Source organism: Pezoporus flaviventris, unplaced genomic scaffold, assembly GCF_033815535.1.
Source record: "Pezoporus flaviventris isolate CSIRO_AGI_PZ_B2104156 unplaced genomic scaffold, CSIRO_AGI_Pfla_v1 ptg000007l, whole genome shotgun sequence".
In the NCBI taxonomy this organism is placed as follows: domain Eukaryota; kingdom Metazoa; phylum Chordata; class Aves; order Psittaciformes; family Psittacidae; genus Pezoporus; species Pezoporus flaviventris.
Window position 1 is genome coordinate 43694500 of NW_026892555.1, and position 15410 is coordinate 43709909.

A 15410-nucleotide genomic window follows, 5' to 3' on the forward strand; every position below is an offset into this window, starting at 1 on the left:
AAATTATTTCTATCATGAGTAAAACTGTGTTGTTGAGATATTATACTGAATATTCTTAGAACTCCAAAGACTTTAATGAAGGTATTGATACTTAGGAAAATAAAATGTATTCTTCAAAAAGTTGAGAGAATTAGGAACTTGTACTATTATTTAGATGATTACTTACCCAAACAATGAGGCAAAGATGAAAAATTTGTACTATCTACATGCATACATTTTTATACATTCTGCTTTGGAAATAAGCCAGAGGAAAATGCTATTGGGTGTGAAAGTTTTGTTTGTAACCAGTTGTGCTTGTCTTGATGTGAAGAGGCTAGCTTTATGTTGAGAAAGAAGTAAGAATAAACAGTGTATGTTTAAGCATTCATAAGAAAAAATTGTTATGTAGTTTTTAAAGACATAAATATAACCAATTGTTCTTACTGCTATAGATGTGAACGGACCAACTCTGCGTTGAGAACGAAGCTTGAATAAAGAGCATATGATTAAGCTTTCATAAAAAATATTTTTAATGTATTTTTAAAGATGGCAAGGCATTAACCTTGAAGAAGGAAACAGAAGCTTTGCTATTGGGTGTTACTCAGCTAATTAAGTGACTGGAGGCTGATAGTGAGGAGGCAGAAAAAGCTTTGGAGTTGGAAAAACAGCTAGGGAAAAAGCTTAGCGTGAAAATGGATTGCTTGTCACTTTGGAGGCTTCAGCAGCTCCCTGCAGCCATGCAAAAAGGTATTGGTATTTAAATAAGAATATTTGTTATTTTTCAGTCAGTTTATTACCAAGAATAAGAATTATGATATGACTATAGTTGTGCTTACTGTAACACAAGTACAGTATTTGCTCTTTTGAATTTGCTTGAATAAACAGCTGGAAAAAAAAGGAAAGGAAAGTACTATGGAATGTTCAGCATTGTTTTCGACGTAGCAGAAGAGCAGACAAGACACTCTTAAGATGATAATAAATCATCTTTGGGGCAAGAAATGACAAGCTGAAACAGAATTATAAAATAATGCATTTGAGTTAAGCCGTAGATTAAAACACAAGTAAAAAAATAAATTTGTTTTGAGAAAAATTAATGTGATAAATTTTAACAAAATGCTTACATATTTAGTAGGAATCTACAGAGTAGAACTAAAGAATTAAACCTGGCAAGAAGGGTCAAGGACAGCAAAAAGAGCTTTTTTAAATACATGGCAGACAAAACTAACACCAGAGGCAATGTAGGCCCACTGATGAACGGGATGGGTGCCCTGGTGACAGAAGATAAAGAGATGGCAGAGTTACTGAATGCCTTCTTTGTCTCTGTCTACTCTGCTGCGGGCAGTCCTGAAGAGCCCTGTACCCCTGAGACCTTAGATGAAGTCAGGTCGACGGAGCGGTTTGCCTTAGTCGATGAGGAATGGGTTAGAGACCAGTTGAGCAATCTGGACATCCATAAATCCATGGGTCCAGATGGGATGCACCCGCGGGTGCTGAGGGAACTGGCGGAAGTCATTGCTAGACCACTCTCCATCATCTTTACCAAGTCTTGGGAAACGGGAGAGGTGCCTGAGGACTGGAGGAAAGCAAATGTCACTCCAGTCTTCAAAAAGGGCAAGAAGGAGGACCCGGGTAACTATAGGCCGGTCAGCCTCACCTCCATCCCTGGGAAAGTGATGGAACACCTTATCCTTGGTACCATCTAAGGCATATCAAGGATAAGAAGGTTATGAGGGGCAGTCAACATGGCTTCACCAGGGGGAAATCATGTTTGACCAATCTCTTAGCCTTTTATGAGGAAATAACACAGTGGATGGATGATGGCAGAGCGGTGGATGTGGTCTACCTTGACTTCAGCAAAGCATTTGACACAGTCTCCCACAGCATCCTCACGGCTAAAATGAGGAAGTGTGGACTGGATGATCAGGTAGTGAGGTGGACTGCGAACTGGCTGAAGGAGAGAAGCCAGAGAGTTGTAGTCTATGGGGCTGAGTCTAGTTGGAGGCCTGTAACTAGTGGAGTGCCTCAAGGGTCAGTACTGGGACCGGTATTATTTAATATATTCATCAATGATTTAGATGAGGGAATTGAGTGTACTATCAGCAAGTTTGCTGATGACACTAAGCTGGGAGGAGTGGCTGACACGCCAGAAGGCTGTGCTGCCATCCAGCGAGACCTGGATAGGCTGGAGAGTTGGGCAGGGAGTAACTTGATGAAATATAACAAGGGAAAGTGTAGAGTCCTGCATCTGGGCAGGAACAACCCCAGGTTCCAGTATAGGTTGGGGAATGACCTGTTAGAGAGCAGTGTAGGGGAGAGGGACCTGGGGGTCCTAGTGGACGACAGGATGACCATGAGCCAACACTGTGCCCTTGTGGCTAAGAAGGCCAATGGCATCCTGGGGTGTATTAGAAGGGGGGTGGTTAGTAGGTCGAGAGAGGTCCTCCTTCCCCTCTACTCTGCCCTGGTGAGACCGCATCTGGAATATTGTGTCCAGTTCTGGGCCCCTCAGTTCAAGAAGGACAGGGAGCTGCTGGAGAGAGTCCAGCGCAGGGCAACTAAGATGATTAAGGGAGTGGAGCATCTCCCTTATGAGGAAAGACTGAGGGAGCTGGGTCTCTATAGTTTGGAGAAGAGGAGACTGAGGGGTGACCTTATCAGTGTCTATAAATATATAAAGGGGGAGTGTCACGAGGACGGAGCCAGGCTCTACTCAGTGGCAAACAATGATAGGACAAGGGGTAATGGGTACAAACTGGAACACAAGAGGTTCCACTTAAACTTGAGAAGAAACTTCTTCTCAGTGAGGGTGACGGAACACTGGAACAGGCTGCCCAGGGAGGTTGTGGAGTCTCCTTCCCTGGAGACATTCAAAACCCGCCTGGACGCATTCCTGTGTAACATTATCTAGGTGTTCCTGCTCCGGCAGGGGGATTGGACTAGATGATCTTTCGAGGTCCCTTCCAATCTCTAACATACTGTGTGTGTCTGTTGCTGGAGACTAGGAAGCTCGGTAGAGCTGTTCTTGTTTTATAATGGCCTCCTCAAGATATGCCTTAAGGCTAGATGTTTTAATTTCCTTTGTAAAAACAAGACCACCCCTTGCTTTGAAGATCTGCTTAAATTACCTACTAAGATTATTAAGCATGAATTTAAAAACAGTTCCACTGCTAATGCAATATTTATACTTTTATAGCTGATGTCTTTCGTAACCAATGTCCTCTTTTGGCCTTCAAAGTGATTTACAGCAAAATTTTGCAAGTATTATGACAATGTTTTTATTAATCTCACTAGGAATTTATGGTGTCACACAGATACTAACATTTTATTATGCTAATTACCTTTTTAACAGAGTATGATCTGTGTGCTCAAGATATCTTGGAGCTACAATGGCATCTCTTGTAAAAGACGTCAGCTGCAACAGATAAAAAACCAAATACTTCCAATAGAAACAGACAACAGAAAGATTCAGGAGGATATAGACTTGATGAAGAAACACAGCCATCTGCTGGAAGAAAAGCTGAATCTAGAGGGTGAAGCTGTGAAGGATATGTCGCTGGTTTATGAAAAGGTAAATACAAACCTCAAGCAGATGTTTCTTTTAGAATCTTTTCACTACATATATGGAATGTAATTCTAACTTTGTAAGTTGATTTCATGGGGGATTTTTCACAGAAAAGTAGAAGGCACATATCTGGTATCTGCATAGATTCTTCTCAGGTTTCTTACAGACATCAGTGTTCCAGAATACTGAGATGTTAGAGGCTGTCAAAAAATATTTTAAAGATTTAATTTTTTTTAAGTGCTGATGTACATGTTTACTTATTTGTTGATTGTACTTATTGATAATAATGTTGATAATAATTTTTGTTGACAATAAATACCTAATGTGGATAATGTCAGGCTGAGTTATCAAAGTATATCAAAGTTATAAATACCTTAAAATTGAAGTCTAAAAAAGCAAGAGATACTGTGTTATTTCAAGTACAGATTTTAGTACTAATTATTATGTTTTCTATATATTTTTGTATAGTAACTTCTAAATACAGACCTAGAGATTAGTACCTTTTTCAAGGTAGTTACAGTCTAAAAATGGTCTTTGGTTGTAAGTGATTCTAAATAAGTATTGTTTATTTTACTTTCTTTTATTTTAAACTCATATTTTGAGGCCTCAACAGTCATGTAAAAATACTTCTAAAATTAAAAAGTTAATTGCCTATCACACAAATAGTATGAGAATAACCATAAGTTAGGTGTGACCTATGAAATAGCTAACAATTTTATCAGTGTTAGGAGATATGTTCAAAATACTGGCTAATTATAATCAAGTTGGGGTTTAGGCATTTAATCCTGTACTCTTTTTTCTTGACAGTGTCTCAGAAGATGATGTATGCAGCTAAAATATTAACGTGTGCTAAAATACAACTTAGAAAGTAGACAAATTTTTTTTTTTTTATAAAACCTATTTTAAATACTTTTTTTCCCCACAGATTTTTTTTTCATTTTCCTTTCCAAAAGGTGACACTACTTATTGCAAGAAGATAGATTGGTGTTACTGTAACTTATTTATGTAATCCATTTCAACAACATTTTAATATTTCTAATTGTAAATTAAATTATTTATTCCTTTTATTTTGTTCTAATTTCTATGCTGTTTGTTACCAAGGTTTGTTTTTTCCTCCCATGGCCTTAAAAAAGCAGCTGATCATTAATTTTATTTGCAATTAAAGCAATTATTTGATTTTGAATCTCTAGCTTTTGATATCCAGAGAGCTAGTTTGAGCAGTGAGGTGCTAGATTATAATAAAGATTTTCTGTCATGCTACTATTTAATATATGTAATATTTTTAAAAAGCAGAGACAATAGAGATGTTCATATCTCTATTTGAGAGTTGCTGGGAACTGAGTGTCCCAATACTATTTATACCACTGAAAATTGTGTTCATTGTCTGCACTGTCTGAAGCCCCTCTTTACATAAGTGACTTCTCTGGGAGCTGTTTAAGTAATGATTTTGTCAGATTACTGAATGAAATCTCAGTGGCTTCTTTCAACATTATTTCTTTCTTTCTGCTCCAGAGGTCACTGTTTTCCTATGGAAGTAGCCACCTTTTCACAGTAACTTCAAAGTTTTGTAACAGAGTGAAAGACCTCTTGCTAATGTTTTCTTATGCTAGGCAATATTACAACACATCCTGTTGTCTTCACCTAGGATTGTCTGTACTGCAGACAATGCAAAATTTGTTGTTAAGTTGCATGACATCACAAAGTACTACTTCAACGTTAAACTTCAATTATCAAACTGCAAATAATCAGAGAAATCTTCAAATAACTTTTTATTTTAAACATTACAGACAATTTTTATCTAACATCCTTCAGAAAACTTGTTTTATTTTCTTAGGCATCAAAATTATATAGTGATGTTTGTTGTGAACACACGGAAATTCAAAAGACTATGAAAGTAATTGCTGAAGAATCTGAAAAGAAGATAAAATCTATGTCTGAGGAAACTGAATGTGCTGAGATGCTATTGCATCAATGCAAGTAAGAGCTGTTAAGTATGATATTATAATGTCCTGTTAGTTTTAATGTTAACAAGGAAATGATAGAAAATTGCTTTTAGAAATAATTATAAATTCTGGTTTATTTAATTATTTATATCAATAAAATTATGCATAAAAGAAGTGTTTGCCTTGTTTGTCCTAGCTTCCATGAGCAGAACCATGACAATAAGGAAGGGGTGATGTCCAAAATTACATCCAAATGGAAAATTTGTGAATCGACTCCTTAAGCATACAATTTTACCTTATATTACTTACTTAGGAATTTTTAATCTGACAGAACTTTTTGCTGTCATTCTTATTGACTGCACAAATTACTTTCATTGAACATCAGCACTTATCATGGTACTGTAGTTATGTTGTAACTTAATTTTTAACTTGCATATTAGACAGAACAATTCAAGTCAACAGCACATGCTTTTGAGCTTATCAAGCCAACAGACTTTCTGTATCTTTATTGGATTGCAAGGCAGCTTTTGTATGGCAGTGTCTTATGTTGCAGTTTCCTCACTGTAACCTCTTGCCAGATTATTAACCCTTGAATTATCGAGTAGAGTTATAAATAACTGTAAGCCACCACTAATAGCCGGTCACTGATAAGTCAACTCTCCTTTGCTGAACATAGAGCCCAAGAATCCGCATGAAGAATAACTATGCCAAAGAACAAGAATACCAAGTACTTTCATGTTTGGTAGAAGGTTGTATTCAATTACGGTTAGTTGCCAGGTTTTGTTTGGCAAAGTAGCAAGCAACACAGTGGCTCTTTTCCCCTTGAGATGAGGAAAGTTTACAGGCATAATTAAAAGACATGAGTAAAACTCTGATTTGTTTCTTTTGTCAGCATGTCTGATTTTTTCCTTTTTTTGATTCTAACCTTTACAGTGAATTTCTTTGTCGTATCATTATTGAGTTCATGATAATTTTGTCACTATATTAGAGGTATTTATGCTAGTTATATTTTATTACCCCCAAGAGTAAAAATTCACAGTCAACATGCTGAGTTAGCTAAAGCTTAACTTTTTTCATTTCAGAGCCAAGTTCACAATCTAGAAAGAATATTAGTATATGAAAATTAAAATTGTATTAAAAAATATAGGTAAACCCCAAGTATTATATTATACAAAACCTGAGACCAGAATTCTTTAATACCAACACGTGTCAAAAGTGAAGTGACACCTGGAAATTACCATATGATTCTCCAATTAAAATCACTAGTGTATCTAAATAAAGGGAGAGGTGTGTGAAGAGTAAAAAATAATTCTTGTTTTTGATGGGTATGAGCCTGTGAATGCAAGCTTCACAATGTCTTCACAATGTTTGGAAATTTAATTATGGCTTAAAGATTGATACAGAGATGATCTGATCAAATGCTCATTAGCTCCTCCATGGTTTCCAGCTGAGAGAAATCAGACAGCATGGACTGAGATTCTGTAATTGGTTAAGTTCATTGCAAACCTCATGTTGATTTTAATTATGGGAAATAACAGGTTTTGAGTAAGAAGTGTTACCAAAAATTCAATGTGATTAATTGCCGTGTATTCAGATACCCTGCAAATCAGTTTTGAGTTTCACTGGCCTATTTAGTGTTCTATCAAGCAGTCTGAATTACTAGCTGCTGGCCAAGAAGTGTTCGCAATGGCTGGAGGTGTTTTTTGGTGTGTAATACCAGAATAAATAATGTTAAATTATATTATTTCACTGTTCTTTCTTTATCTTTTACTCTTCCAGCATATGCCTACTATTAGACTTTGTTCCTTATCACTTCATATTTACAAAGTGTAGTCAGCAGCAATTTATTATTGTCCACCTGCAGGCAAATTCCTGTAGTTTGGGAGTCTAACCCTTAACATGTATACAATGATACATATTGCTGTGTATTGTGATCCTCCTTCACTAGCCTGTATTCTCTGTGACTTTGGATTTTCACTTTGTTCTTTCTTTTCAATGTGCTTTCAGAAGATATATGTATTTTATGACTCCTTTTCAATTCTGTGATATACTTTTGTGAAATGCATTTAATGGTAATGCAGGCAGTATTCCAAATTAAGCCATGTCAACGATGATAACAGGGATGACTTACTCTTATTTTTTATTCTAATGCTTTGCATCCTATTTTTTACTTAATCCAACATCTTCTCAGCTTCTTTAGCTGCGATAAATGTTGATTAGACTTTCCAAATGTTTGTGGAAATATGTACATGTCTTTCTTGATTTGATGCAGGTAATTCAGAATTTTAAGGTGCACTTAATCTCTCTGACCTTGTACTTCTTTTGAGTTCAGACATTAAGTGGTATGTGCTCCTTTGTTCTCCAGTTACTTAGCTTGTCTTGAAATTTTTCTGCAGTTTCTTAGTTCTTTTTGGCCTTACCTGTTGTAATCACATTATATGCAGGCTTTTAATTTTACTGCTCCTTGCCCTTTCAGATAATTTGTAAATATATCAAAGCAACAGATAGAGGATTTTGAGATGCTATGCTGTTGACCTATTTTTTCAATGAATATTGATGGTTTAATCTTACTTCTGCATTTTTTCATTAGTATTAGAATTTTTCATCTTGCATTCTGACTACTTCACTTTTTAATAGTCTTTTATGCAGAATAGTCTTTTATGCATCTGCAGGATGCAGCCCAGAAAACCAACCATATACTGGGCTGCATCAAAAGGAGCGTGACCAGCAGGTCGGAGGAGGTGATCCTGCCCCTCTACTCTGCTCTTGGGAGACCTCACCTGGAGTATTGTGTGCAGTTCTGGTGTCCTCAACATAAAAAGGACATGGAACTGTTCGAACAAGTCCAGAGGAGGGCCACGAGGATGATCAGGGGACTGGAGGACCTCCTGTATGAAGACAGGCTGAGGAAGTTGGGGCTGTTCAGCCTGGAGAAGAGAAGGCTGCGTGGAGACCTCATAGCAGTCTTCCAGTATCTGAAGGGGGCCTATAGGGATGCTGGGGAGGGACTCTTCATTAGGGACTGTAGTGGTAGGACAAGGGGTAACGGGTTCAAACTTAAACAGAGGAAGTTTAGATTGGATATAAGAAGGAAATTCTTTCCTGTTAGGGAAACTGGAATGGGTTGCCCAGGGAGGTTGTGAATGCTCCATCCCTGTCAGTGTTCAAGACCAGGTTGGACGAGGCCTTGGGTGATATGATTTAGTGTCAGGTGTCCCTGCCCATGGCAGGGGGGTTGGAGCTAAATGATCTTAAGGTCCTTTCCAACCCTAACTATTCTATGATTGTATGATTCTATGATTTTGTTCAGTTCCCGGTAGAATTCTGACACTGGGTCACAGACAATGACATAAGGCTTAGCAGTTGTAGGGCAGTGTGGGCACTTTTCATGGGTTTTTTTGGTAGTCTTGGTGGAAATCAAGGTTCTTGGGATTGTTTCATATGCAAGAAAGTGGAGTGTTTTCCTGTAACGTGCCTTTGTTTTGAGGTGCATTAAAATTGCTTTAAAGGAACTCTTTGTACTTTTGAAAAAAGGCATAGTGTAAAGAAAATCCCTGTGATAATAACAATAGGTAACTAATACTGGAAATTCATTATCTATACTGATAGAAATATACAAAGTACATTTTTTTGTTTCACCTAGTTAATTGGTTTCCTATCCATATCACATGACAGTGGTGTAGACTGTTACACGTCTTGTAACCTGTTTTGTTTGTGTAAATGTGAATTAAACTTAAAATGCTAATGATAGTGGTGTTTTTAGGAATAGCAGCCTTTACAGGAAAACACTGAGTAGAAGACTGTTTTTCTGTCCTTCAGCAGGCCTACTGTTTCTTCCCCCTCAGCCATTTGCTAGACTGGTAATAAGTCATACTTACATTACAGAGGATGTAGACACTTCAGCTGCCATCTGAGGAGGACTAGAATAACATGTGGTATTGACAGGAGTGATAAAGACAGATTTGTTATGGCCCAGACTTGAAAGACTGTTCTGCAGTTGATACTCTTTTCTTTATATTCTGTGCCATCCATGAGAAAAAAGATGAAGATTGCATGAAACGTAAAATACTGGGGCTGGGTAAATCACACAGCACAGACTGTTAATTTTACACATACTTGCTGTGGCTGGTAGTAATGTATTTTCCATGAGCTTGTGCACAGAAAGTTGTATCTGACAGGTAATATGAGAAAAAAAATTGCAGTCTATGCCTGTTACATGTCTGTCATTAGAATAGTTCCAAGTATCTTTTTTTTTTTTTTTTCCCATGTGTGATGGGACCTAAGAAGACTGAAGTCTTCAAAGTCTTAGGTTTCACACTGAAGTTATATACATTCTGTGACATTTGGAATGTGACTTTGCAAGGTAAATCTTTACTACATCACTAAATGAAATCCTGGAAGCAAATAAGGGAAGAATGTCTATCAAATAATCTTGTAGGAGTGGCTCTTGAATTAGTGATGAAGTCTTTTCATTATTGTTTTTGGTTGTCTTACTGTGTTAAGGTATGCAACGGTTGTTCAGGAGGTCTTTTATGTTATAATGCAATAGATGTCTCTAAAACTCAACTGTTGGTCTTAGTTCTGCTGCAGTGGATTTATTTTGCCATTGAAGGCATGCTTTGGAATATGTTACTGACAAAGATAATTCTCTGGGGAGCATGAAGGAAACTCCTCTTTTCTGCCTGCTGAAACAATAATAAAAATAATGGTAAAGCACCAAGAGTCATTATAAAACCTGATGCGCCTTTATCTCTTTTGCCTTTCACCAAATCCATGGCTATAACAAAAGGCCTGTTCACAGCCTAGAATGAGGCCTAACAGCTTATCATAGAAGTGTTTTCATGACTACTGTTGTAGTTAATATTATTCCTTTCAGTAATTATGGCCAATTTTCTTTCTCATAATGCTGATAACTCTGTTACTCAGAGTGAAAGTAAAGTCCTTATCCCCTCCTATGACCTTGCTTACTGTCTGCAAGTTCCTTTAACATGAGGAATTGATGTCAGTAAAAAATTTTCTCTACACATGACATTTGTCCACAAAGTGACAGTGCAGAGGATTAAGTGAAGATGACTCTGAAGTAGATTTAACCACCAGCAGAGAAAGAAGTTTGCTGCTATTTTTTCTTTTTATTAGCATGTGAGGTATGAAACAAAGTCTTATGTTTAGCTATACATATACCTGTTCAGAGGTCAAATTAGAAGCTGTAATGTTGGCAGGCATCTTTAAATCCAAGTAAACTGGTAGCGTGAGTAATTTTGATATCTGACTGAGATTGCATGAGTCTGCCAGGCTAGATATTTTGAAATTCTCTCATGCATACCTGTTCAAGAAATGTAGTAGAGAACCAAAATAAATCTTTACTAATTCAGATCTGCTTTACATTTTCTTTTATGGAAAGGGACTACCTTGGAGTATTTCCAAATAGATGGATTCACTTTGTGTGTATTTCTATTAGGAATGAGTTAAAGCAGTCTGAATTTATTTGGACCGAATACTGTATGAAGTTAAAAGAAACAGAGAAGAAGATTATAAAGGATGAAAAACACCTTGAGGAGTTAGTGAAGCAAAAAGCAGAAATCCAGGAAGATGCAGAATATTGGAACAGCAAAGTGAGTCTTGAATATTTATAAACAAGCAACTAAATGAGTATCTTTTACTGAAAAGTACATGAATGCCTGAATATTTTGTATGTTTAAGAGTTAAGGTCCTTTGTAAAAGTAAAAATACAAATAGAGATTTTAAAATAAGTGGTAGATTCTGCAGAACTCTCATATTCATTATTTTGTTGTAATATTTTTCAGCTCTAATTATTAAAAATATCATAAACATCTTACATTCTTTTAATTCACCTGGATATTTTTAGGTTTTGGGTTCATATCTGCTTCATATTTCTTATCTTCTTTAATCATCTGGAAGAAAGTGCAGACAGCATAAGTTTCCTCTTGAATTAGTAGATTTTTTGACCTGAGGTGGCACATGATGCACTTTTACAGCATACATAGCGATACCCTATTTAACTTAAAATTCCCCTGTTTACTGCTATATTTGTTTAGCATTCATTTTGAGATCTTTGGCAGGTTAAAATCTGAACTGGAGTTCCTCACTGTGTCTGACTAGGAGTTTTTGTTATTTATTAGCTTCCTATGTGGAACGAGGATTTAGATGACCACAACAGAACTTGTTATTTTTTTATATCTATGTGTATATGTGTGTATGTATACAAGTATAAATAAAGTATGACATCCATTCTCTTGTACATGCCCAGTCCTGCTGTGGTTTGAGCATCTAGATAGCTAGGTCCTGCTAAGGATCCAATGGAATCCAGAATCTAGATAGAGTATTTTTGAGAAGCTGGATCTACCAAGCATGCCCAGAATTTAACAAGAATTGTGAAGCACACCCCCAACCGAAGTAAAGATACAGTCATATTAGACACCCATGAATGGGCATCTTCTTGCCTTTTGTTTCCAGCTATTACAATTTCCTTCCCATTACTGATATCTAGAAAACCACTGTTTTCAAATAGACCCAGTACTTACTTTTTTTTTTATGTTTTCTTTCTGGATGTTTCCAGCTGGGTTTGCTGACACAATAAATTTCAGTAAGTTCTACTTATGTATTAAGATCAACACCAGGGAAAGAGAGAAATACGCAACAGGGGTAAGGTGGAGCATGAAACTGCTCCATTCGGTGACCACCTTTGTTTGCTAAAGGTGAGCCAGAGTTAAGTTTAGCATAAAGCTCATCTGTTATTGCCAATTTCCTTCAGAAACAGCTAACTGGGTAAATCTTTAGTGATGGATTTTCAGAAATCTCAAAGTGATTCTTTTGATCATCATAGAAATATTACTGGGATAATGGAGTTACTTTGGAAATCAGGAAAACATTGGGATTATTTTCATTGACTTCAGAGGGGTTTGAATTGGATCCAAATTATAACACAACAGTTGTCATGTACATCAACAAGTTTGAAGACAGACTTGATGATGTAAACTAGTATATTCCTGCATTTTTTCCCCTGGCTTTTTTATTTCTTGTTTTAAATCATGCTGGTTTTTGAACTTCATACAACTTTGTTTCATACAACTTTGGACACTGTAAGGACAAGTCGAAAAGTATCTTATGAAATCTGCTCTTCATCAGATTCTTGAGGTAGCAGTAGGAAACTACATGCCATTTAAAGTACCTGTGTTCTAATTCTGTCCTGATCTTTCCACATTTGTACTCTAACATCCTTATCAACCCTTATTCTGCTTGGACTTTTTTGTTGTCTGGTCATATTTGAGTTATACCTTTATCTCTATGGCAATTGTATAGGTAAATTGCGAGGATAGCCGTATTGTTTCAGCCTCTGCAGAGGAAGGAAAGGTGAAGGAAACAAAGTTCATTAGTCTCAATGTGAGCAGGTGTTGCCTTTATCTAGCTAAAGCCACTGCAGATGTTTTCCTTTTCCTGAAGGTGCTTGCTTCCCTAACATCCAAATTTTCCCTTGAGATCCAGTGATTTATCCTTGAATCTCTGCATGAATCTGTATCAATATCTTGAGACCTAGAGGAACTAAAGGTATTATGTTTGATTATACCACATACATCATGTATGAATTAGGAGGCTGTGTGTGCTTACAGATACTGTGAAGTCTAAATATTTTGCAAGGGTACATTGCAAATGACAACATGCATATGAATACTATAGCATTAAGTATCCCTAATACTCTTTAATAGCCTTCCTTTGAAATTTATTTTTTAAATATATTGTTTAATTATAAACAATAATTAAACATTATTGTTTATAATTAATGCAGGAAATGCAGGAGATATTTGTATTACTTTATGAAATATTTTCTAGATAGAAGATTTGAATAATAAAATGGCTGCCCAAGGAGATGAAATTGTAAAACTATCAGACGCTTCTTCTGAAGTAGTTAAAGCTGTGGAAGAATTAGTAAGTTCATTATTCTTTTTGTATAAATGAGATAACAAGGCTTGCATATTTGTATCTTCTGTGTTGGCCTGAAATAATTTGAACTTGTTTTAAAGATTTCATAATATTTTCATGTTCGTTAGAAATCCACTGAGGAAAGGGATCTACTGGATATAAAGCAAAATGTTCTCAATATTAATGAAGCATTGGACAGTTTGAAATGCGAAAATGAAGAACTTGAGAGAGAAAAGAAAGAGTTATCACAAATAATTGGAAATATGTAATGCCCGATATATAAATATAGAAAGCAAGCTTTATTTTTTCACTGAAAACATGCTTATGAAAGTGAAACTTTCATTTATTTTAAGTCTATAATTAAGCATTTCAAGGATTTCGAATAACCTCAGGCTGAAATTTATCATCTAACTTTTCTGAATTTCACTTGAAAGAAAATAATTAAAGTTCTATAAAAGACAAAATACGTACATTGACAATTAAAATAAAACACACCCCCAAAATTCCATACAATAAGTGTGGGGAAAGGGAGGGTGTAAAAAGATGACATGATGACATATTAAAAGTGCTTAATTAGGGAGAACTTCATGTGTCATGAAGTATGTGATTTTTAAGCGTTCTACATGTCAAATTTGCAGTGTTTTAACGGTCCTTTGTATTTAAGGACTGTGTAAAACAGGAATTATCTGTGCAGCGCTGTGCACAGAGGTGATTTGGTTGCCCTATTTTTAGGAGAGCGCACCAGTGGTGTAGTGGTATCATGCAAGATTCCCATTCTTGCGACCCGGGTTCGATTCCCGGCTGGTGCAGGAGTGACTACAAGAGCTCAGCTTTTAAGTAATCAAGTTACTCTGAGGTGCACGAGATAGACTTCTGCAGACATGGTTGCTATTCTTTCATGTTGAGCTCAGTTTGTTAGTGCTATTACAGGTTTTTGCAATATCTTTGAAAAATAATAGAATCATGCAATAGACCTATTTGCTTATGAATTTAAGGTAAGGTAAATTATGTTTCCTTCATTTAACAAAGACAATTACACTCTATATTAAAGTAAGGGAAATATTCTGGCCACTGATTCAGCTAAGAAAATGTGTGAACAGTGCCAGCCTGTTGTGGGTTTGCAGATTAATTATCGGAAGCAGTGCTCTATATCCTGTGAAGAACCTTACAGTACCATTTAGATTTATCATTCCAATTCAGCAGGTACTCAGTGGTAATAATAATTCTGCAGTAATCCCATCCTTCTACAAAGAAAAGTTCCCTTGAAGAATACTGTTTCAATGATACAAAGGTTATATTCTGTCAGTCAAAGCAATATCAGTGTTTACCTGTAGGTTTTCTGTATTTGATTCAGTTTGGTTTTTGCTGTGTAATCTAACCAAATTATATTTTGTTTACTTCCATTAAAAGTCTTTTTGTATATAAATAAACTGGTTTATATGATCTAAGAATTCCACAAATAGCAAAATACTTAGGAATTATTTTATTCAGCTATATGACTAACCTGTACCACTGCACTGATATGAAGTACCCTAGACATTGTCATTTATTATAAAATAGATTAGAAGATCTTTGCCAAATTTCAACACTTACAGATAAAAGGGCTGTTCTTACCACTTTCGTCTCATCCAAAATTAGTAGTTTTATACTATGTTTTGGAAGGGGGACCCAAGAAAGCTGTTTGATATTCAAGGATCACCTTCTTCAAGCTCAAGAGCAGTCCATTCCAATGAGTAGGAAGTCAGGAAAAATGCCAGGATGCTTGCATGGATGAACAAGGAGCTACTAGAAAAACTCAGACATAAAAAGGACGCATAAAGAGGGTGGAAGCAGGGACAGGTAACTTAGGAGGAATACAGAGACACTTTGATGCAGAGATGGAATTAAGAAGGCCAAAGCTCAAATGGAATTGACCTGGCAAGAGATATCAAAAGCAACAAAAAGGGCTTCTGTAAGTCCATCGATCACAAAAGGAAGACTGTAGACAA

At 36.2% G+C, this 15410-nt stretch overlaps 1 protein-coding gene and 1 non-coding gene across 2 annotated transcripts in view; both read left to right on the forward strand.

Annotated features, from left to right (window-relative positions):
* Positions 1-15410, forward strand: part of CCDC178 (coiled-coil domain containing 178) — a 173378-nt gene that overhangs the window by 17818 nt on the left and 140150 nt on the right. Inside the window, 7 exon segments of the mRNA XM_061447585.1 lie at positions 526-726; positions 3329-3374; positions 3376-3547; positions 5376-5518; positions 10943-11096; positions 13333-13428; positions 13551-13689. Coding sequence (XP_061303569.1) covers positions 526-726; positions 3329-3374; positions 3376-3547; positions 5376-5518; positions 10943-11096; positions 13333-13428; positions 13551-13689 — 951 coding nt within the window.
* TRNAG-CCC (transfer RNA glycine (anticodon CCC)) lies at positions 14161-14231 on the forward strand. Its single transcript has one exon. It is a non-coding gene; the product is annotated as a tRNA-Gly (tRNA).